General features: G+C 37.0%; 4 protein-coding genes and 1 pseudogene across 4 annotated transcripts; 1 reads left to right on the top strand and 4 right to left on the bottom strand.

Moving 5' to 3' along the window:
* Positions 1 to 7,027: 7,027 nt before the first annotated feature.
* LOC112083889 lies at positions 7,028 to 8,282 on the bottom strand. The gene is made up of 2 exons (XM_024152002.1): positions 7,194 to 8,282; positions 7,028 to 7,114 (listed from the first exon to the last, which is right to left on the bottom strand). The coding sequence occupies exons 1-2, from the start codon at positions 8,280 to 8,282 to the stop codon at positions 7,028 to 7,030; spliced, it is 1,176 nt and encodes a 391-aa protein (XP_024007770.1).
* Positions 8,283 to 11,346: 3,064 nt separating this feature from the next.
* LOC18991693 (leucine-rich repeat protein FLOR 1) lies at positions 11,347 to 12,790 on the top strand. Its single transcript, XM_006415011.2, has one exon. It carries the CDS (start codon positions 11,350 to 11,352, stop codon positions 12,712 to 12,714), a length of 1,365 nt encoding a protein of 454 aa, XP_006415074.1. The 5' UTR covers positions 11,347 to 11,349; the 3' UTR covers positions 12,715 to 12,790.
* A 5,480-nt stretch (positions 12,791 to 18,270) lies between these two features.
* Positions 18,271 to 19,608, bottom strand: LOC112083888. Its single transcript, XM_024152001.1, has 3 exons — positions 19,500 to 19,608; positions 18,942 to 19,262; positions 18,271 to 18,746 (listed from the first exon to the last, which is right to left on the bottom strand). The coding sequence occupies exons 1-3, from the start codon at positions 19,606 to 19,608 to the stop codon at positions 18,271 to 18,273; spliced, it is 906 nt and encodes a 301-aa protein (XP_024007769.1).
* A 993-nt stretch (positions 19,609 to 20,601) lies between these two features.
* On the bottom strand, positions 20,602 to 21,219 carry LOC112083887 (glutathione S-transferase T3-like). Its single transcript, XM_024152000.1, has one exon. It carries the CDS (start codon positions 21,217 to 21,219, stop codon positions 20,602 to 20,604), a length of 618 nt encoding a protein of 205 aa, XP_024007768.1.
* A 2,215-nt stretch (positions 21,220 to 23,434) lies between these two features.
* LOC18991691 lies at positions 23,435 to 24,065 on the bottom strand (annotated as a pseudogene).
* Between the last annotated feature and the right edge of the window lie 1,044 nt (positions 24,066 to 25,109).

Here is a 25,109-nt window from a genome sequence, read left to right as displayed (position 1 = left end):
TCGGAAGATGAAACACCTGAAAGTGGACAGATTAAAGATCTTAAAAGATGGATAGTACTTCAGAATACTTTGCTCCTTCGTGAGATTAAGACCGAGTTGGACAAGAGATTGGGCGTATACCAAGAGGACGAAGAAGATGACGATGTACACCAGTCAAAAGAAGATGGGGAACAGGATGACGAAGGACATAATACAAAAAAAGATGGTGAAAAAGCGGATGAAGATGAAGACGAAGCCGAAGATGTAGGGGCACAGTCTAGCGTACGCCATAATGATGGTGTACACCCGAAGATGGTGTACACCAGAAAGAAAGAGATGATGAAGAAGGGACCTCTAGTTACTACGGCGGGGACCATTATTCTCTCAGGGACCATGCGTACTTGAAGACTCCAGAAGCTCCGACGATGACCCCTGAACCGGGACAAGCCAATTCAGGAACAACTCGTCCACCTCCTTACTTCGTCATTCCGGATGAAATTCCACCTTCTGGCCTCAACGAGGTGAGCTAATTGTTTAGTCAGCAGCTGACTCTATTAAGTTTCATAACGTGGGTGTAATGTGCTATATTTTTTATGACTTATTCAGGTGGATGGTGGTAGAACAAATTTGGTGTCAGGCCCCTTAGTAGTCTACAAACCTCAGACTCCTCACCCATTGAGCTACGCATATAAGAAACATGAAGCGCAGACAGATGCGCAGGATGCACAGGTCAGACATTAAAGTTGTTCATATGATATGGATGTGTATACAGTAGTGTTTAGGTATACGCTAGGTATACGATTGATATGTTATACGCTTTATTGTTACGATGGTTTGTAGGGTGTGGCTAATGAGGACGACTCAAATGCGGGGAAAGATTACCATACTGCGCCTGAGGATGCAAGTGATGCTTCGCAGAAAACCCCTTGTACTCCAAAACCCCCACAAGAAGTTGAGGGATCGTCTGGTGTAAGGAGAACAAGTGGAGGAACAGGAAGAGGACGAAGAGGTAGAGGAACAGGAAGAGGAGGAAGAAGTAGAGGAAAACGCCAACGTGTACGGTCGGACAAGATTCGAGATATTTACACCGATGATTCAAAGGTGAAAGCTTTATTTGTATCCAGATCGAAAGCTGCGTACAAACCACTCAAAACTGTTGACCAAGACCACTTCGAGGCATTTCAGGAGTTATTATCGCGTGAAAGAAACATGTAAGTTATATCGTATTGAAAGCAATTTATCCTTAAACTTTCATTCTAATCAATTACCAATTGCTCTCATTACAGCGACTTTTGCATTGTCACTGGTCATACTGTGAACAATCAATTCTTCCTACAAATTGCGAAGCCTACTGAGTGGGTTAACACGATGGTAAGTATATAGTTAGTACTTACTCAATCTTTAATTATCTGTATTATATGTTATTTATGTTTTGTTTTTCGTCAGCACATGCAAGTCATAATGGCCATGCTTGGAGACGTAGAGGTGAAATATACTTGAAAGACAGGGTAGCATTTGTAGACACCTAGTTCATATCCATCATCGGCAACTACTACAACGATTTCATATCGCGAGACAAAAATCAGTATGACTGGAGGAAAACCATTCAGGGCATTGTATTGGGAGAACCAGCAAAGTGGGCTAATCAGCGGCAGAGGCAAATGTTTGTACGGTTTGTGGACGTTGTATACGTCCCCATGAACTGGGGGTCTGAGCATTGGGTGGGCCTTGTAATTGACTTTAAAACGGGCAACATAAAGATTTTGGACTCATTCATCAGTCATAATGATGAAGCGGCTGTGGAGCGGTATATGGCGCCCGTGTGTCAAAGTATACCATTTATATTGAAGCGTTATTTGGATAGCAAATTAACGGAAGGCATATGCACCACCCCTTACACATGGAGTCGTTTGGAGGGAATATATCAGAACAAAAGATCCGGTGACTGTGGTCCATGTGCGGCCAAATTCTTAGAGATGCATGCTGCAGGCCTTGGAGTGGAGGATATGGGTTTGATAACGGACGATGACGTTGACAGGTTAAGGGAGAAATACGCCATGGACTCATACGAAGAGTTTGTCGGGAATCCGGATATTGCCAACGCTTAGGACGAATGTTGAAGTTTAATGTTGAACTTGACAATTTATGCAAGGTTATTTGTTGGATTATGTGTTTGATAATGTTTAGGATGTGGGTTTATTTGATAATTTATATGCTTATAATATTATTTACTTTACTATCTATTAATTGGTGTGTCGATTATTGAATTTGCTTATAATTTAGTTTACTTAAATAATTGTGTATCCGTACACCTCATAGCGTTTAGTTGTACACCAATATGCATCAAATGGGAGTACATAAAGACAAATTTGTTTATACTTCACATTATTTTAGTATTTATTAATTGTTGTGTGAATACCTTGTTCCCGGCTAAATATGTACCTGTACACCAATATCCATTTAGGTGTACATCAACTGGATGTACAACAAGGAAATTTATGGTTTATCCACTAATTTTACAAACTCATTTACAATCTTAACAGTAACCGCATTTAATGTATACGGTCATCTAGTGGGCTTTTTTAATTATTATATATATGAAACATAAAGAACTGTTCCGCTTCACAAATCCTAAACCGCAGTTATTCCATCTCCATAAACAACCGTTTTCATCACAATTGAACCTCACAAATTAACTATGGCACCAAAGAGAGGGCGATGTGATGCGGATATCCGTGATTGTCAATCCCTTCTGATGGCGCTTCCCGACGAACTATTGGAGAAGGTTCTCGCATACAGTTGTAACTCCGTCCAACAAATTTTCACACTGAAGCAAGTTTGCAAACGGTTCCAGGCCTGCACTTTAACCAACAATTTTCTAGCATCGGTTGATCCCGTGGAATTGGAGATGCCTATTTCCGAAGATTTCGATATGCCTTTTATCGCGTATTGGGAATTTCCCAACTTGTTTGAGGACGATGTATGACGCACGCAATCCTGGTTTGTTGTTCATGAAGGGGATGCAAGACTACTTCTGCCGTGGAGACAAATGTGGCATAAAACTCATCAGGGAATTTGCAGATATGGGATACGAAACAGGTATTTACATGTATGGCATGTACATGAAAGCAGTAGTCGAAGACCCCGTGGGTTTAGAGTATCTTTCAAAACTAGGCAGGGGGCAATGAGGAGAATAATTCGGAAAATTATTGATGGAGGTGAGCGTGGTTATGTTAATTTGCCAGAAGAGTTCTCGAGGAGGAGATTTGAGACTAATGCTCAGTTTGCCACACTTTGGTCTTGTCGCTGTGGTGTTGCCAATGCTCAACTTGAATGGCATGACGAATTGTTAAAGGGGCCAAGCATGTGCACGTCGTGTTTCTGGGCACAGGAAACGCAAAAGTTCTTCGTATTTGTTTGGTATGCAGCGCGTTCTGGGCCGTCAATGGAAGAATGGTGACTGATTGGTGCAAGTCAACCAGTTTCGGTGTGTACACCTGCGTTGTGTACACCTTGGTGTGTACACCTAAGTTGAGTACACCTCGGCGTTGCTGTTATTTCGTACTTTAAGATTTAAAATTTTATTTAGCCCTATTACGTATGTATGTATGTATGTAGGTGTACTTTGTTTTGCTTTCTATCTATGGATACTTTAATTGTGCTGACTTTATTTAATTTCGGTGGGTGGTAGTGCAAGTTTTTCGAGAACCGTTCTCTTATATCTTTAAAGTCTCAGTTTATCTCTCTGTGTACGCCTAGTAACTACAAAAAAAAGAACACCTCAATCTGGACTCAATATGTACACCTAAATTTGTACACCTGAATGTTATAGTTATCACATATTATATTTTGAGTAAACAAACGGCATTATCTGTTTTCAGAGAATTTTCGGAGAACATGGATATACACACGACATTATTTATTAAAAGCCTTACCTTACCTATTTCTGTACGCATATTTTCAAAAAAAATTCATGATTTCGTCTATGTGGACTCAATCTGTACTATATATCTCGGTTAACGTGATGTTGAGAAAACGTCTGTAATGATGACAAGAAATTTATTTTCCAACAATTATAAAAGGGCTGTCTTGTTAATGAAATTTCGATAATATCATAAATACTAATAGTATTGTCTCAAAAATCATAAATGTATTGTGGTATATCAAAAAGTACATTAAAGCATTCATCAATAAAGTTAATTGGTGAAATTTGCTTTGATTTGGTGATTCTTTGTATTTATTGTGGTAATTTAATTTTTCCGGTAAACGAAAAGACACATTTTCGTCTCTTTTCAGCGTCTCTCTTCAAAAACAGCTATTCGGCTCTATTAAAACCGCACTACCTCTTTAAATTCAATCCCTTCACCGTAACTGCCTACTTAGAACCATCATAACTTCCTCTTTCGTACCATTTTCAATCCTTTCTCCTCTTCCTCATTCAAATTTGTTATCTTTTCTCTTTTCACCGAAATAAACGATGGTTCCAAGGAGAAACAGAGGTGGTGATGCTGATTTTTCCTATCTTCTCTCACTCCCTGATGAATTGCTGGAACAAATTCTGGCCACTACAAACCCAACTATAAGGGAAATAGCCCGCCTCCGTGCTATTTGTTCTCGTTTCAACCGTATCGGCACAAGCAGGGGTTTCTATCGAGCCATTGATCCCGCCGAAATCATGCATGAACAAGCGGCGGTTCCACATTACCCAACGATGATGAGGAGATTCCATGACGCGGGTAATCCAGGGGTTATTTTCGAGAGGGGGATGCAAGCCTACTTTTTCTTCCACGATGGTGAAGGCGTGGAATTGATAAGGGTTGCTGCGGAGGGAGGCTACGACCGAGCCCTTTTTGTGTACGGGATGTGGCTCAGAGCTGTGCCGGAAGACTTCGTCGGTGCAGAGGAGTATTTGGGCAGGCTCACGGTGCAAAACCGGAGGAGGATGAGCTGGTTGTTGCTGGCCGACGTTCCACACGGATGGAATTTCGATTTGCCAGTGGATTTCACTGAGAAAGCGGCTGCCTTTCATCCGAGATTCCTTGCGCTGTACACTTGTCACTGCGGGGTTATCAATTACTGGCTCCAGTGGTTTGCAGAAGACTTTAAGCAGCCAAAGTGCACAACCTGTTTCTGGGCTCAAGAGACCCAAAGGTTCTTCCGCTTCATTAGGAACGTCGTTCCAAGCTGGCCGTTCATGCTCGATTGGTGAAAGCCGTAATCTTAGTATTTTCTTGCATTCGTGTCTCTTTAATTATTTATGTTGTCTAAGTGTTCCAAACTACAACTGATGTTTTTCAAATTGCTTGTCTGCTTTCGGTTTTTAGTTGCAACTCTTACTTTTGTATAAACATAATCTAAGGAGAATTAGTAGTTGATTTTATGATATTTATGGTACTTATGTTCGTAAATGTAGTAATTAATCATTCTTCTCTTAAAATGTTTTGTATCAACATGAAAGTGTCAGGATATCATTTCGTCTAGGGCAGTAATTAATTATGTACACCTCTTCACTGTAATTATTTATGTACACCTAAATTGGTATACGGGATCGTAATCGTACACCAACATTGGTATACGTGATTGTAAACCTTTTTTTGACATAAGGCTGTTAAACATAAGGCTGTTATAAAAACGTAAAACAGATTGAAAATATAATAACATTACACATTTTTAAAGAACGATGAATACTGGAACGTAAACGTACACTAAAATTGGTATACGGGATCGTAATCGTACACCAACATTGGTATACGTGATTGTAAACCCTTTTTTGACATAAGGCTGTTAAACATAAGGCTGTTATAAAAACGTAAAACAGGTTAAAAATATAATAACATTACACATTTTTAAAGAACGATGAACTTTGAAAACACCATTCTCATAGGGTGAACCTTTAGGCCCCGTTATGATAGCTTCCCAGTGATACAAGTCCTCACCCACAGGTCCTAATGAAATCGGCAAACCACTAATTAGGTAGACGATGTAAAAGACCGACCCTGTAAAACTAAAACGTAACTAATGCCCTATTTTCAAATTAACCATCAAATACCTGTGCTGAAACATGAACTGTTTTTCCTCTCCACTTCCTTCAATTGCAATGAGATCACTTTCGCAGAGTACATGTTTAGAAAGTAAGTAACTTTTGCTGTTATTAACTTTTGCTATTATCGGAAACTTGTTTCACTGAAGAAGGCAGGGGACAGTTTTATAGAGGACGACCGGAAAAACATTATAAAGTAAAGAAGGGAAACGAGTCGGTCAAACGGTGCAACAGGTTTCAAAAAAGGTACTTAACTAGTTTTTGTCGTTTCCAATTTAATTTTTTTGAACTCAGACACTGGTTTCATTATTGCGATTTTCAAAATTGTAATGACTTGTTTTTTGAAAAAACCGTTTACTCGTGTTGTCCTGTCCTACAATTTCAATTCAAAGACACGATCATTGTCCGTTTTCTATATAATGTTTTCTTTCTCTGCTATAGAACCATGTCTTTGATAATTATTTTGATCCAGAACCATGTCTTTCATAAAGTTTTCTTTCTCTGCTATAGAACCATGTCTTTGATAATTATTTTGATCCAGATCCATGCCTGTGCTAATTATTTTGATTCCTTAATAAGATAAAGCCTAAAGCCTCATCGTAAACCCTAAGCCCTAAACCCTAAACCCTAAACCCTAACCCATAACGTCCATAACATAAATTTATATGCTAAACCATATAAATGTAAACTTATACATAAGCCATAATGCAAATACACTATATGATGTAAACTAATTGATGTTGTCCACCATCACAGTGTACACGAACATTGTCCACCGTCAAGGGTGTACACGCTAGAAAGAAACCCGAAAAACATAGCAACATGTCCACCGTCTAAACCCTAAACCCTGACCAGTAAACATCATAAATTTCATAACAAATTAAACATAGTTCATGCCTTTCCAAGTTTAAATATAGGGAAACATAGTGTACGCTACAAACAAACCCAAAAAACAAAGCAACATCCCCACAAAAAAAACATCAAGACACACACAAAAGCCACACCCGGTCAACCCAATGGTTCCTTGCATTTTGCCCGGTTATGGCCGGCATTTCCACATCTAGAGCATTTGTTTGGCTTCTTTTTTTTCGCAACCTGCAACAGCGTATATCAGTAATCATTAATCAGTAATCAGTATCACTGGGAAAAAAATATATGTTTAGTGTACACTAACCTGAGGATACTCTCCTGCTGAAAGTTTTCTCTTCGCCGTAGGCCTTCCTGATGGACGTTTTGCCTTAGGTGGCATAATATTAAGGTCACGCACCTCTGCTGGGATACGAATGTCGTCAGGGTCGGGCACTGGTAGGATTTTGCCACAAACTGTTGCACTCCAAATTGATTTCTTAAGAATTGGATCAACCAAACTGCTGTACTCCACTTGGCGAAGCCTAGCCGCGGCCATTGCATGTCGGCAAGGGTATTTCAATGTCTGAAACTCTAGACATGAGCATGTTTTGTTTAGGAGATCAACAAGCCTCCGTACACCGAACTCAGAACTCACTTCAACCTCCCACAAAGAAATGCCTTGAACCGAAAGTGCAGCAGATTTTTGCTGCTGCAGGTTCATTAACTTGTCAACCTCTTCTGTAATGTCACCATCCATCTTTTGAATGGTCTCTCTTCTGCATTCAAGCCACCTACTTAACATTCGCCTGATAAATTCTAGCATTGCAACGATTGGACTGTCTCTTGGAGCTAATAGTGCATTGTTCAGAGACTCTGCAATGTTACTAGAGGTCATATTATACCTCTGACCAGAAAAGTGTGATCTAGTCCACAGCGCAAGAAGGATTTTTTCCATGTACTCCCAACAACCATAATCAACATCCTTCAGCCTTGCGTATAGTTTCTTGAAATTAGAAACTGTGAACGCTTCTCCAGCCTTTCCGACCAACCCTTTCTGACCGGAACCTTTGTATTTAGCGTGAACATTTCTCTGGATATGGACAAGACATGCACCGTGGTGTGACTGTGGATACCATTTCTTTTTAGCTTTGGCAATTCCACCGTGCCTATCCGAGATAATAGTAAGATCAGAGGAATCTGGAATTATTTCTAACAACTTCTCAAAGAACCACCTCCACGTCTTGTCAGACTCTGCATCAACAACGGCGAACGCTATTGGAAATACCTGGTAATTAGCATCTTGTCCACTGGCCGTTAATAGACAACCCTTATACTTACCAGTGAGGTGAGTCCCATCAACAACAACTACTTGTTTCAAATGTTTCCATCCAGATATACACGCAGCCAATGCCATAAATACAGACTTAAACCTGGTAATACATTTTCCTTCTTTTTCATCTCTCTCGCTCTCGGTTATCAAATGCGTTATGGTGCCGGGGTTAGCATACTTGAGCACATGGAGGTATATCGGTAATAATTTGAAAGAAGTCTCCTCTGTTCCGTGAGCAGAGTATATAGCCAGCTCCTTAGCTTTCCAGCATTTTTCAGTACGAGACTGTAATATTATATTCGGAGAGAACAATCGCAGGTAGCTGACTCGCACGTGGCCCAACTATTGCATTCTCATACTTAGACTTCAGCAGAGCTGCCATGACTTTAGAAGTAGCATGTTTTGAAAATTTCTTTCTTGTATCCGGGTGGCATGTATGCTTCAAACACGCCTTCCTCACCTCATACAACGCCGACTCGCCAACTTGACACCCCAACACTCTCCAAACACATATCTTTGATGGACATTCGGCGACTGTCTACTTCTTCGCATGCTTTTTGAATTCGAACGTTACTATATTCTTTAGCGCATTGATGGCCAACGTGATTTTAAAGTGTTCCTTGTTCCTGAACTTTTTCCCAACCCATATCTCTCCATCTTCATTTGACAAATCAAGTTCATGGAAATCCCCTCCCATTTCATCAGAGACTGGTGCCACATCCGGAAATCCATATAGTTCTGTACGTTTAATCGCTTTCTTCAGCTCTGCACCGCCATTCAGACGCCCCCAACTGACATCACCTGTCGGAGTCTGCACAAAATCATCATCATCTCCATGGGGAGCCAGAACATTCTCACATACAGTCCTCTTTCTTCCAGGAAAATGAATAGGACTCTCCGTTAAGACAATGGAGTTGTCCATATGGTTTGAATCACTGGGCTCACTTCCGCGAGTGCTTCCACAACCGCCTGAACTGCCAGAGTCATCCTTATCCTCATCAAATCCAGGTTTAGAATGGAAACCCTTTCCATCTGCTAGTACGTAATCATTCTACCAGTCAAAATCATAATCCGGATCATAATCATCATCAGAGCCGTGTGCGTCATCGTCAACATCATCAGCTTCCTTCTCTTCCGAATCTCTCGCCTCGTCTGATTCCTGGGACATTTTTAATTCCAACTCAGGGTGGTCATCAGAGACAGCGTGACTTGGAACATCCGGTTTTACATTAACGGAGGTGTTAGTGCTGGCCTTAGCCTCTACTTTCTCTGATTCCTGGGACATTTTTAATCCAAATGGAGGATGAATAACAGAGACAGCTTCAAGTTGTACACCTTTGGAGGTGTTCATTGCGGCCTCTGCCTCTATTTTCTCGGCATATGCTATCAGCAAACAATCATCGATATCTTCATCATCTGCTTCATCATCGGGTTGACTAGACTCTGCCGAATAAGAGGCTATGAAGTTTGTTGGCCCTAAGGACTTTCGCCATTCCCTCGCAATTTGAACTTCAAGACTTTCCTTCCGTTTCAATCTCACCATTTTACCATTTACTGACTCCTTGAATGTGACAAATAAATTCACAGACTTGTCAGACTTATGCAGCGAAAGGAAGAATTTGTACTCTCGAGGAGTAACTATTACACATGGACAACTCCCATCACCATTAAGCTCAGCTAGAACATCATCAAACCAGTAGGAAATCTCCACCGAAACAACTCTCGTGTCTAATCCGAACTCATGCGCAATCAGATTTCTCAAATCATCTGGTCCGGACACATCTTTGCAATTTATGCACCTACCACGACGAGATATGTCCATTTTGAAATCCCATTCTCCTGTATAGTACCTTATCCACGTTACCGCAATAACAAGAATGAACGCATCCACTGCAATTCGCGAACACCATATCTATAAAACTACTGGCAAATGGCGAACACCAGATCGAAAAAAAAATCGAAAATAACAATGACAAATCTATGGGTGTACAATAATAGGATTAAGTAACTAACCGTGGTTGTTGTCCTCTAGATCATCGCATAATTTCTCCTTCAATTTCAACATCTTCTGGAAAGGGAAACTAGGGTTTCTAATTTGGTTAGGGTACTTTGTTTCTTATTTTAACCAATTTATCTCCATTATCCCTAATTAACCACAATTTTTGCCGCCAAAATTAAAAAGGGAATGGGAATGGTAGTTTTTCGTGTAATTACTTGGGTAGTTTCCGGCCCATAACCGAGGCCTAGTTAGGTGGTTTTTGGGAATTTCATTCCTAAATACGAAATCAGGCCCAAAAAACGACTCAAACACGCGCGTGAGTTTCCCGGCTAGGACCCACGGTATTTTCTGCCTCTGTCTCTCTCTGAGGAACAAACTGCTCTCTCTCTCTCTCTCTCTCAGAAAGAAAGGTAAGTTTGTCATTATGAAAATATGTCCCTACCCCGACTAATTAAAACTTAAAACTTCCCTTTCCTCAAATTAAAACTTAAAAACGTTCTTATTTTTAAAACAACTTTTTTTTAAGTATATTAAAAGATGTAATTATTATGAAAATTTTAGTATAATAACTGAAATTATTTTTTATAAATAAAATAAATAAATTAATATTAATAAATAAATTGATGATGTATCACAAATATGAATATAATAAAAAATGTTGCGACAATTTAAGAAGAGAAGATATTCAACTTTATATACTATATTATTTACTTTGTTTATTTCTATATATTCATATAGCATTTTAATAATATATTTTTTTCTAAATATTTTTTTATATATCTTTACTTTGTTAAGATCTGTAATCTTGAAGATCTCATACCTATTGGGTGTACAACACATGTTAGTTACACATGCATGTGATCACATTCAAACATTAAGAAAATTTGAAAAGGTAAAACAAAGCACATGTGATCCTTGGGGGAATCTTATAAAGTGTTTCCAAGCTTAAAGTAATTTACGGACACCACTATTATTGCTACATACAAATGGTTAGGTCGAAATCCGACAACTTTTTTTCTTTTTGACACGTGAACTATGTAAACCAAAAAATACTCTCGGAAAACAAAATTACTATAATGCGAAAGCGGCAAATGAAATAATCGAATTTAAAAGAGTGTTCCTTTTCTGAGTCTCACCGCACAACACAACACCATGAATTCCTGCTCCTTCACTATCTTCATCTTTCCTGCCATTATCTTTCTCCTTTGTTTGAGTTCGACAAGAGCAGCCACTTGTCATCCTGATGATGAAGCGGGTCTTTTAGCTTTCAAATCGGGTATAACCCGAGATCCTTTGGGCCTTCTCAGCTCTTGGAAGAAAGGAACTAACTGCTGCTCTTGGTTTGGTGTAACTTGCATCACTGGCGACCGTGTCACCGGACTGTTGGTATCGGGAGGAGATACCTCTCTTGGCCGAGGCTATCTATGGGGAAATATCTCACCGTCGCTTGCCAAACTTAAACACCTCGAGGACGTTTCATTCACATATCTTAGGATCAGTGGATCTTTTCCCCAATTCCTTTTCCACTTACCAAAGCTAAACGCAATTTATATCTCCAACACTAGTCTATCTGGTCCCCTTCCTGCCAACATCGGTGCACTAAGAAACGTTACAAATCTCACTCTTGATAATAATCTGTTCACCGGTCCGATCCCGAGTTCAATATCCAATCTGACTCGCTTAACTTGGCTCAGTTTAGCCGGTAACCACTTCTTTGGCACCGTCCCAAATATTTTCAAATCCATGACAAAGCTCACAGGTCTCGATCTCTCCCGTAATGGATTCTCCGGGAGCCTTCCTACGTCCATTGCATCGCTTGCACAGACTCTCACGTTCCTTTATCTGAGCCAGAACAATCTCTCAGGGATGATCCCTAGCTATATATCGAGATTCAAGTCGCTCTCCACATTGGATCTCTCCATGAATCGGTTCTCTGGAGTCGTGCCAATGAGTTTCGCCAACATGACCAGTTTTTACCATTTCAGAATATCCCACAATGATCTCACCGGTCCATTCCCTGCCCTGAAGTTCGTTGATGGCATCGGCTCTCTTGATCTGTCATACAACAAGTTTCAGCTGAAAACGATTCCTAAGTGGATTTCCTCGCCTGAAATATATAGTTTGAAGCTGGTTAAATGTGGGATCAAGATGAGCCTAGACGATTGGAGGCCAAAGAGAATCAAATCCCTTTATTACATCATTCTATCTGAGAACGAGATCTCAGGGAGTCCAGCATGGTTCTTAAACCAGGCAGAGGATCTGCTAGAGTTCATTGCGTCGGGGAACAAACTACGCTTCGATTTGGGGAAGCTAAACTTCACCAAGTCGCTGAGAGTCTTGGATCTGTCAAGGAACTTGGTATTCGGGAAGGTGTCGGCGAAGGTGGCTGGAGTGAAAAAACTAAACTTGAGTCGAAACCATCTTTGTGGAAAGCTTCCGGTGACAAAGTTACCGGCCAGTGTGTTCGCCAACAACGACTGTCTGTGCGGCTCTCCACTTCCTCCTTGTAAAACTTAGCGGCAAGGAAACTATGAATTTGGTTTGGATTTGTAGGTCCAAATTAGATTTCTATTAATAAAAACAAGTTAATCAATCGAGCTTACAAAATTGATATCACAAGATCTGGATTGGGATCTACCAATGTATGTTAGACAGTGTGCTTTAGCATTCAAAACATGAAGAATTTAAGACAGGGAGAAATAACTAAACCAAACCTTCAGCCCCCAAAGATCCATCACAGTTGTCACTCGCTCCAGTAACAAACATGCATACTTTTGTCTTATTTGTTAAGGTATTACAGTAAACAATTTGTTAATTAATTAATATGTAGCTATCTATAGCATTTTTTTCTTAATGTAGTCTATATTCTTCTTTCAACAACTTTAGAAGTTATGCTTAATCACCGGATCTTTGATTTGAGTTCAAATTTTTATAATTGATAGGTGAGTTTAAATTGTTTGAACATTTTAAGCTCGATCATTTCAGTTACTATATTCCGCAGTTTTTGACTCGTAACTATTATTCTGTTAACCATTGCAACTGTTGGAGTTATGTTTATTCTAAACTATTACAACTAGTTCATCATTATATTTGGCACACAAATTCTAAATTTCCAAAATGTACTATTAATATCACACAAATAAAAATTTGTTAAACCAATATATAATATGTCCAATGTTATATGATGTTATAAATTCAAGACAATTTTATGTAAAAATATTAATTTAAAATATATCAAAACTATTTCTAATAGTTTGAAATCTGAATTTTTCCCAAATGTTTTACAAATTATGAAATTTTTGAATTTTTTTCCTACATTTTGCACTAGAATTTTATTCTCGTTGTTAGGAGATTTTGACAGTTCATATCATGATAAAATTAATCATGTTTGTTATAATTGTTGTTTAACTTCTTTTCAATGTCAATTGTATAGTTGTCTTTTATGTGGATGTAAACTATGAACTCAAATAGAAATATGTGTAAATTTGTTTTATATCACTTTATTAATTTTTGTATTTTTATACTTTTGAAAGTTATATCTATTTATTTTTATATTAGTATATATTTTTCTAAACAAAATAATACTCATGTGTAAGTATCATCACTTTTTATTATATATATATATATATATATATTCACTTAAAAATATTTAAAAGTCTGATATGATTGGCGTTGATAGCTGTAAAGCATTTTACAGTCCTCACAGTTTATTTTCTTCCAATCATGTTTTTAGGATTTTATAATTTTAACAATCTTAAAAGTCATTTTTTAAGAGCCCTTTGTTTTTTTTAAAGCTACTTATCGAGGTTTTTAAAAGTCATTCTCTCTCTTTCGTCAATTTCTCCTTTTTGTTTGTATTTTCATTTTATCTTTTTTAATTAATTTAAATAAAATGTAAAACAGAAATTTTATTTGAATGGTAAAGATGAAAATACTTAAATTTACGAAAACATTAATCATGCTGATCATTACATGATGAGAAACAAAAAAAACATTGTTCTATTCAAACGTGCATGATTTCTTAAAAAAGATAATTTTAGAAATTTCAAATATTCTGTATAATTTTTTGAAATATTTTCATTATTTTAGTAATTAGAGTAAGAGATAAATATGATACTTATTAATATTCTCATTAATAAATAGATTATTAAATTTTACTATTAACAAAATAACTTTAACCTTAACATGTAAAATAGTATTTATTTGAGTTTCATTAATATATCATCAATTGTATTTAAGTTTAGAAGAATGAATAATGATGAGGTGTATCAAGCACACGAAGAGGTTGCCTTTCTCTTCTATCACCCATAATTATCGGTATGATCTCCATAAAACCTTTCAATAGTAGGAGCTCCCTAAGTGTCTATAGAAAAGTAACATAAAAAAAAAGCATCCAAATCAAGGATAGATATGATAACTTAGTATCCACGTATAAAACTAATATTTTACATCGCAAAACTAGACTTATTTTTATTTTTAACACTTATAAAATAAGTAGCACAAAAAAATAAAGCTATAATGCTACATGTTGCATAACAATATTGATAAGAGATCAAAGGCTCACATATCTGGTATGAGACATTATGCTGAAGAAAGCTATATTTGCTTGTTTCTTGAGTTCAAGCTCCTTGCCAATGAAAGGTCCTCTGGTTCAACAACTTGTAACAATCATGGAAACAATAGCTCTTGTGAATAAATAAAAACCATAAAAACATTAGCAAAAAGTAAAGCACTTGTTTCAGCACATTTATACTATTAGTTCCACATAATCTTTAACTTTTTTTTAAACTTTTAAGCTTTCAAGGCAAGAATTGCTATATTTACAAAAGTTACACTTGAAGTTGTGTTTCGTGAAGTTAGGAGTTCGTTCACATTTCCACATCTCCATGCTTATCCTATATTCTCTTATGGTAAGCTCTCGATCATACTGCATCGATCAACTGAGGCATAAGCCTAGCACAATAAGTGTCGGAACTGGTCTCTAATTATACCTGTAATGCGCAATTAATTAGCCGCGAGATTGTCACTAGTAATATTATTGAAAGAACTAGATGAATTAGATGAAGGAAAAATATAGTGCACAAATAATGTACAAATGACAATTAACTAGTAAATTCATGGAATTTTATAGTAAATTATGTTATTCTTACTTTCAATGTATTCACATTTTTCAATTAAAATTATTTTTATATTAAAATATAATAATTGTTTGCATCAAACAAAGTATGTCTTGATCCATGCAAATGCAAAGCTTTGAGTTATAGCGTAGAAATTGAAGAACATGAAAGATGGGATGGTTTTGCAATATCATTTTATTTTAATATTTATTTACATGGGTTAAGTGTGATGAAACTCTATGGAATGAGTGATGATATATGTGTTTGGAATTTTTGATGATGTGTTTGGAATTTGTGAGGGTGTATTGACCATTGTCATGCTACTACTAATTAAGGATCCTAAGGAGGAATTTTTTTTTTGCTGCATTGATTCGTTATTTTGTCTTTTTAAATTTTCTGAACCAGTGAATGAAGTACCTTAGATCCAAATTCCAGATACGTGGAATTGACTTCTATCGGTGGCTAGGGGATCCTTTGTTTATGTTTTTTTATAAGAGAACCGCTGCCATAAATTTGAATTCATCAATCGAGACAACAATGACCAGCTTGTTGTCAAATAATATTTATGAAATAATTAAAAGAAAGAAACAATATAGTGCACAAAAGACTTACAAATGAGAATTTACTAGTAAGTTCATGGAATTTTGTAGTAGACTATGTTATTCTTACTTTTAATGTAGTCACATTTGTCATTTGAAAGACATTTTTATGTTGAAATATAATGTTTGTTAGCATCAAGCAAAGTAAGTCAAATTATAGTTCTCTTAAAAGTGAAATTTTGATTTAAAGAGACAAACGAAGAAATCAAAGTACATGAGTGATATGGTAAATATAAAATAATAGGTGAATAGGTATTTATAAGCTAAGTATGTAACATAAGGGTTTGTGGTACAATCCTTTGGTCTCAATCCACATATGACAGCCCGATGATAATGCATGCGATAGATGATTTTGTTGCAAACATGTCCCTTCAAAACCTATAAAACATGCAATAGATGATTTTGTTGCAAATATGTCCCTTCAAAACCTATAAAACATACATTTAGTTTGTGTTGAACCCTCCCATATATGATTTGCAAGTCTTATTACTGAAAGACCAAGTTGAGTCTGTATTTATTAATCTGGGTAAGAAAAACCTAATCAAAGTTAGTATGGAAAATCAGAAGAATCATTTGGTCATACGTTTCTGTTGGATTATGATATTTTGTCTTCAACTTTTGTTTTTTGCCGATTGTGGCAAACTTTTCAGAAATTTATATTTCTAGAATGAAGAACAAAGTGATAAACAATAGATAGCGGTGACATGATCAGGATTTCAGATATTGATAAGGGATATATATTCCAGTACCAAAAAAATGATTTGACAATGTTCACTTAAACATATCCTCCTTTTGCTTCAAATGTGTCAAAGTAAGGGCTTGGATAACACATCTTTCGTGTAATTTCGTTGGTTTCTCTTGCAAGATTGGAAACCATCTATTGTGAGATATTCACACAGTGGACTTCTAAGTATATGAATGATATACATGTATATTGTAATGTTATTTTGTATGATGTTGCCCATTTTCGTTCTAATCTTGAGATTTAGAAATCGTGCAAGTTTGTTAGACAGTCAACCAAGTATGTCAAATAACGGTAAAGAGTATGTCAAATCGTGCAAGTTTGTTAGACACACAATCAAATACATTGTTATTTATTCACGAGTATTCATTTGTTAGATTTTACAAATTAATTTTGTTAACAAAAAAATCGTACAATTTGTTGTCTCTTTTTTTCTTCTTCTTTTGGTTGGTAATTAATGTTTAGTTATTGCATTATGGAAATAGGTTAAGTCCATCTATTGAATTAATCAATGCAGTAACTAAAGTAGACCAAACAAGAAACCAGATTCATGTCATAATGTTGAACTTCATACATACGACATTACAAGAAATCAATGCATGGTAGACAAGAAAAAAGATTCATGTCAAAATGGTATATCATATAAAAATATAATAGTAGATATCACACTCCAATGGTTGCGTAAAACAAAAACAAAAACAAAAACAAAAAGAGGGAAAAAAAAAGATCACACTCCTAGAAAAACCCTAATTGTAACTAGACCAAAAACCTCCAAAATCGCATGAAAATTAAATCACTTTGCGAATAGATATATCAATCAATAACAGACATAAGAAACTTGTCAGTGACAGGGAGATAGAAAAGAGCTACTCTGTGCCATATCACGAGGAGGCAGAACAAGGGCAAAGCAGATGACATTATGGCACCTGAAAGACCAAAAACTGATGTCGTCGTCCTTTTTCAATCTGTTGCCCTTAACGATATCGTTCGACCCGCAAGTCAAAGCGTAATTCAAGGTTCCTCCTCCTGAATTTTTCTTCATATCCCATCTCGTCAGCATCAAACCCACCTTAACATTCCGCTGATCCACTAGAATCGCTCCAATTCCCTTCTTCTTGACTACTTTCTTGCCATCTTCGTTCATGTCATCTTCTTGCGCTATGGTTTAAAACTCCACAGGCCTCAAGAAGTCGTTACGGATAAGGCTTTTGAAAGGCATTAAGAGACGGCTCTGGTCAGGTCTAATATTTGTTTTCGTCAGTTTCTTCTCGAATATGAGCCTCGGGCCTTCGGTTTCGTATCCTTTGGGCCCTTTCATGTGATTCATCATCTCTGTTAGGCACTCCGGAGCATCAACAATGGTAGTACCCCATTATGGGTACTTAGCAATAAAAAATTGTTAAACTTAAATTAAGTATCTCTATTAAAAAGAATATGTTTTTGATGCCTCCAATGCAAGAATTCTTAATGGAGTACTTAACTTTAAAAAAAAAAATATAATTTAAGAAATTTATGACAAATTTATTTATTTAAATAGAATATAAAATATTACAAACATATAGTTGAAAAATAAAATTAAAACATAGATTTTGATACATTTTAAACATATAAACGATCAATTATCATCTTCCTCATCTCCAAATTTCTGCCAAATGTGTTCAACCAAATCAGCTTGCAATTGTTTATGTACTTGTGTATCTCGAACTTTCTTTCGAGCAATCAACATATCAGCAATATTTGAATGCATATCTGTTGAATAGTCATGATCGACCTGTGAACTACCGTGGCCCTCTCCGTGTTGAAAATCTGAAAGATCATATTGAGTTAATCCTTCTCGTTCGTCTTCTACTATCATATTGTGGAGAATGATACATGCTCTCATAATCTTTCCGATTTTGTCTTTATCCCAAAAAAGAGCCGGGTTTTTTACAATTGCAAACCGAGCTTGCAAGACTCCGAAAGCACGTTCGACATCTTTTCGGGTACCTTCTTGACGTTTAGCAAATAAAGTCGCTTTTGATCCCTGTGGAAGTGGTATAGATTTGATAAACGTAGCCCAATTTGGATAGATACCATCCGTGAGATAGTAAGCTAAGTGATAATCCCTTCCGTTGACAGAATAATGCACTTGCGGAGCTTTACCTTTTATGATATCATCAAACACGGGTGAACGATCAAGAATATTAATATCATTTAAGGTACCTGGGGAACCAAAAAATGCGTGCCATATCCAAAGATCATATGAAGCTACCGCTTCCAAAACGATTGTGGGTTTTTCAGCACCACGTGTAAATTGTCCTTTCCAAGCGGTGGGACAATTCTTCCACTCCCAATGCATACAATCGATGCTTCCTATCATTCCGGGAAAACCGCGATCCTCTCCAACATAAAGTAATCTTTGAAGATCTTCAGGTGTGGGTCTTCGTAGGTATTCATCACCAAACAAATGTATTATTCCTTCAACAAAATGTTCCAAACAGGAGCGAGCCGTAGATTCACCAAGCCGAAGGTATTCGTCTACTGCATCAGCTCCAGTTCCATAAGCCAAAAGACGAATTGCTGCGGTGCATTTTTGAAGTCCCGAGAGACCAGGCCTTCCAATAGCATCTTTTTTTTGTCGGAAGAATCAAATTTCGTTGGAAAATCGGTCAACAATTTTCATGAATAATGGCTTATTCATTCGAAAACGGCGTCGGAATATATTAGTTGGATATGTTGCAGCTTCACTGAAGTAATCATTCCATAACCGTGTATGACCTGCCTCCCGATCTCTTTCAATATAAGCCCGTTTTTTTTTTGACGGCCTTGCGTCCAGGTTTTGTTGGTAATGAAGCATCAAATTACCAAAAGCCTGATCAACGTATTGATCATAGTAATCATCAACTTGTTGATCAATTGTGCGATGACTTGATTCATCGAAAGGGTTATTGTGATTATTTGAAGAAGAAGCCATTTTTTGTGTTTTGTGTTTTGTTTGCTTTTGGTTAGGAAACTGAAAACAAGAACCAAAAAAGAAATAAGCCGAAAGCAAACTATACCAACCAAAGTTGAAAGAAATGATATAGAAGCTAAAGAAAGAAGGAATGAGAAGTAGTGTGATGCAAAAGATATAGGAAGTGTCTCTATATATATAACAAGTCCCATACAATGTTTGTGGACTCAAATTGGGATTACAAATACACGGTTCTTTGTTGTACAAAGGAAACAAACAAAAACTAGTGTCGACATACACCACAATAAGTTTCATTATTTGTGGACTGAAATTACACTTAGTAAATATACAAAAATTTATTGTATCAACAACCACCACACCTCTATCTTTAGTGTCGACATCCACCACTCATACCTGATACAGAAAGAGACAAACACAATCAGCATCAAATATCAAAAACTTTAAAAACAGAAAAGTGAATACACTTTCTATCACCGAGTAAACCAAAACTTTGTATCACCAAGTAACCAAAAACTTTTAAATAACCGAGTAACCAAAACCATTTAATAATCGAGTTTATCCAAAGACTAAACAAGCTTAAAGCGATTCATTTCAAAGATCAAACATACATGTTTATAACATTAAAAACAGAAAACATAATCTAGAAACAAATAAACATAAAACTAGAAACAACAATACATGAACTACAAACAAACATTAACCTTAACCTAACATCTCTAAAGAGAGTCTTTTCTTAAGCTCTTTTTCATAATCTTCCAAGGGCTCTTTCATACTCTTTGCGACGAGGCTGTCTAGCAGTTGCATCCTCTGAATCCTCTCTTTCAGTGCCATGTCTTTTTCATGAAGCTTGCACATACTTTGGAATTCTGATAAAGCCTTGCCATCATCCACCTTCTTCTTTCCTTTATTTTTGGCAGCTTTCACACCTGGTGGCCTGTTGCCTCCTTGATCGCCTTCCACATTGTTGTTTTCATCTGCAGCAGGAACTGGTGCTTATAGCCCGTCCTCGCGTCTCCTCCTTTTAACACTTCCTCCAACTTTATTCGCAGAAACTTCACACCACTTTTGGTCGTTACGTAGTTCCTTCCACGCATGCTCCAAGGTGAATTTCTTTTTGTAATCATTAAAGAAAATTTGATGTGCAAGTTTCAGCACATCATTCTCATTCATTCCTGAGGCTCTCTCCCTTGTTGCAGCCTCATAAGAACCGCAGAACTTGCACACCAAATCATTTATTTTTTGCCATCTTGCCTTACATGTGACTGGTTCTCTTCTTTCTTTGCCTGCAGCCTTCGGACTAGAAGCAATGTATTCTGCTATCCTCCACCAAAAGGTACCAGACTTCTGCTCATTACCCACCACCGGGTCTTTTGACGTGTTCAGCCACCCAGAAATGAGTATCACATCATCGGTTGGAGTCCAGGCCTTCCTATCTTTGCGATCTGCAGGGCTGTCGTCATTGTAGGTGGAGGCTTCGGTGCATTGGCTGCTGAACAGAGGGATTTGGCTTTGAGAAGAAAATGGATCATGAAGAGGAAGTTCTTGTTGACTATTGAGAAGATCAACAAAGTTAGATGAGTGAGTGAATGGATGTGAAGAAGAATAATCCATTGTGATCGAAAAAGAAGATCAGAGGAAGAAGAAAACAGAGGATGAGAGGATGAAGCGTTGGAGTTTAACAAAGTAGAAAAGAATAGAAGAAGTAAATACAAGATAGGAAGGTTTTTAAACAAAAGATGAGGCGTTGGGGTTTTACAAAGCTTTTACTGTTATTAAAAACAACTGAGTAGACAGTTATCTAACAAGATAACTCACAAATAGAAGCTTTATCTAAAGCTTTAGGAAAAGCTTTAACTTCTAAAAAAGCACCATCAATGAACTAAAGCTGTAGCAAATCCATAAAAAAGCACCATCAATTAACTTCAAACCAACTATTAAAACTATGGACAAGACAGATTTCTACCGATAATTATGTCAAGACAATTAAACTTCAAACCAAACACAATCCCTGAATTATTGTAATCTCCATAAATGAATCTTCATTAATCTTCTAACTACCAAACCTAAACACCTACGAGAGAAAACCAAATATTCTAACTACACTGATGCATTTTACACTTTGGAACCGATGTGAAAACATACCTCATAGTTGACACCCTAAATGGAAAGCTTCAACCCTTTGAAGTTACTCAAATCTGAGACTTTGGGCTCCCTTGACACCTCACACCAAGCTCAGAATTTGCAAACAACAACAAACTCAATTAGCAACAATTTACATGATTGACCACCACAACACAAGAAGTGATATCAACCAAACAAATGAACATTCAAGCAAACTAATGAACACATAAAGACACATCATTACCAATTCACATTCAAGCAAACTAATGAACACACATAAACACAATTCATTACCAATTCACATTCAAGCAAACTAATGAACACATTAATACACTTCATTACTATCTTCTGAATCTATCAACCGATATGAATAGAAAACAACTTAGAAGAAACAAAAGAGATAAAAAAATTCGAAACATACATATACAAATTTGAACCATACATAAACAAATCCGATTTTACACTTGATCTCTAACCGATACAAATCAGAACACAAATACCCGATACACAAATATACAAATCCGATAACAACACTTGATCTCTAAAAAAAAAACACATCCAAGGCTAATCGAATAAAAAAACACTAACAAGCGGGATTCACAACGCATGTAGAGTGATTTTGATGAGAAGAACCGATTCAATCAAAAAATAATAATATGAAACCGATGAGAATAAACCTCGGATAATAGCTCAGTTGCCACAAGAGTTCGGTTGACCGGAAAGAGAGCTGACATCGGAAGCAAAAACGATGGATTGAAGCAGAGGAGAGGATTATCGGTGGAGTTTTTGTGGGAGAAGAAGAATATCGAAAACAAGATAAACTTTTTCTTTTTGGTGGTTTTTCTCTTTTTCTCTGTCCAATAAACATGGGACACGTACACACTAAGTATCGCTTCTTCTGGGCCTTAAATAAGTATCGATACTAGGCTTATAATTTCTTTTTAATTTATTTTTGGGTCTAAGTAACCCAATAAAGTGTGCTAAGCATCAGCGTTGATGATGCTCTGAGATATTCACACAGTGGACTTCTAAGTATATGAATGATATACATGTATATTGTAATGTTATTTTGTATGATGTTGCCCATTTTCGTTCTAATCTTGAGATTTAGAAATCGTGCAAGTTTGTTAGACAGTCAACCAAGTATGTCAAATAACGGTAAAGAGTATGTCAAATCGTGCAAGTTTGTTAGACACACAATCAAATACATTGTTATTTATTCACGAGTATTCATTTGTTAGATTTTACAAATTAATTTTGTTAACAAAAAAATCGTACAATTTGTTGTCTCTTTTTTTCTTCTTCTTTTGGTTGGTAATTAATGTTTAGTTATTGCATTATGGAAATAGGTTAAGTCCATCTATTGAATTAATCAATGCAGTAACTAAAGTAGACCAAACAAGAAACCAGATTCATGTCATAATGTTGAACTTCATACATACGACATTACAAGAAATCAATGCATGGTAGACAAGAAAAAAGATTCATGTCAAAATGGTATATCATATAAAAATATAATAGTAGATATCACACTCCAATGGTTGCGTAAAACAAAAACAAAAACAAAAACAAAAAGAGGGAAAAAAAAAGATCACACTCCTAGAAAAACCCTAATTGTAACTAGACCAAAAACCTCCAAAATCGCATGAAAATTAAATCACTTTGCGAATAGATATATCAATCAATAACAGACATAAGAAACTTGTCAGTGACAGGGAGATAGAAAAGAGCTACTCTGTGCCATATCACGAGGAGGCAGAACAAGGGCAAAGCAGATGACATTATGGCACCTGAAAGACCAAAAACTGATGTCGTCGTCCTTTTTCAATCTGTTGCCCTTAACGATATCGTTCGACCCGCAAGTCAAAGCGTAATTCAAGGTTCCTCCTCCTGAATTTTTCTTCATATCCCATCTCGTCAGCATCAAACCCACCTTAACATTCCGCTGATCCACTAGAATCGCTCCAATTCCCTTCTTCTTGACTACTTTCTTGCCATCTTCGTTCATGTCATCTTCTTGCGCTATGGTTTAAAACTCCACAGGCCTCAAGAAGTCGTTACGGATAAGGCTTTTGAAAGGCATTAAGAGACGGCTCTGGTCAGGTCTAATATTTGTTTTCGTCAGTTTCTTCTCGAATATGAGCCTCGGGCCTTCGGTTTCGTATCCTTTGGGCCCTTTCATGTGATTCATCATCTCTGTTAGGCACTCCGGAGTTGCTATCTCTTTCCACGAGAAAGGAGCAACCTTTGCTTTCTTGGCTTTACCACCACTACGCTTTCGCGGCGCGTTTCTTGCAAGAAGTTTCTCCTATTGGTCTCTTCTTCTTTTTCTTCATCTTCTTCTTCATCCTCTTTTTCTTTTTCTTTTTCTTCATCTTCGTCTTCTTCGTCATCCTCATGGTCGTCGTCTTCTTTTTCTTCGTCATCTTCGTCTTCGTCTTCATCTTCTTCTTCTTCATCAGAGAGAGTCTTCGTGTTGTGCTTGGATTTTCCTTTAAGTTTGATTTCTTCGTATAACCTAGCCTGGGCAATGGCATCGACCATATTACAAATATCTCTCGAGCTTATTATGTCCCCCTCCACGGTGGCATGATGATACTCGTTAATCATGTAACATTAATAAGGGTGTCGTGGGTTAGATTCAACGGAAACCGACGAAGAAGTAGAAGCCACAATAAGATTTTGATGGCTTTGTTGTTCAGTGTTTCTTCTAGTAACAACCGAGCCTCTTCTTTTCCTCGAGAAGACATGGAAGAATCTCTTGTCGCTCTCTTCTTCTTCTTCAGAGAAAATCCTCGTGTTGAATTTGGATTTTGCTTTCTCTTGAAGAAGAATACTACGTTGTTCTTCTTCGTATAACATAACTGTGGTATCCATCCACCAAGTTACAGAAATTCCTTGAGCTTATGTCCTTCTCCGCAGCTGCGAGATGATCATCGTAATACTTAGCCATTGTTACATATGCTTTCTTGGCTTTACCACCACTACGCTTTCTCTCTTGCACAGCACGTCTCTTGCGGCTTGTCTTCTCCGTTTTGCACGGAGACGGAGACGGTTTGGAGTTAGGGCTTGGTAGGGTTTTCGTTGTCTCCTTCTTTTCAACGAATAAGAATTAAAGAAGTATACCTTCTTCTTCTTATCCTATTCTGGATTTAGAGTTTTACTCTGTATTTAATGAGAATGAAGAGTAAAACTGTAAACCCAGAATAGGATTTTTTTATGTTCGAATTTTCCTTTTTTTTGGGTTGTGTTTCGTTTTCTTAATACAGAGGAGTTATGTACGTAAACCCCCCCTCCCAACCACGGAAGTCGATGGTTTGGTGGAGTTTTACGGTTGAAACCTCCGATGTAGCATATGATTAATTGGTAAGTTTTGGTTA

The sequence above is a fragment of the Eutrema salsugineum genome, unplaced genomic scaffold (assembly GCF_000478725.1).
Source record: "Eutrema salsugineum unplaced genomic scaffold, Eutsalg1_0 scaffold_5, whole genome shotgun sequence".
In the NCBI taxonomy this organism is placed as follows: Eukaryota; Viridiplantae; Streptophyta; class Magnoliopsida; order Brassicales; family Brassicaceae; genus Eutrema; species Eutrema salsugineum.
The sequence above is the reverse complement of the archived record's forward strand: the minus strand, read 5'-3'. Positions and strand labels throughout refer to the sequence as shown.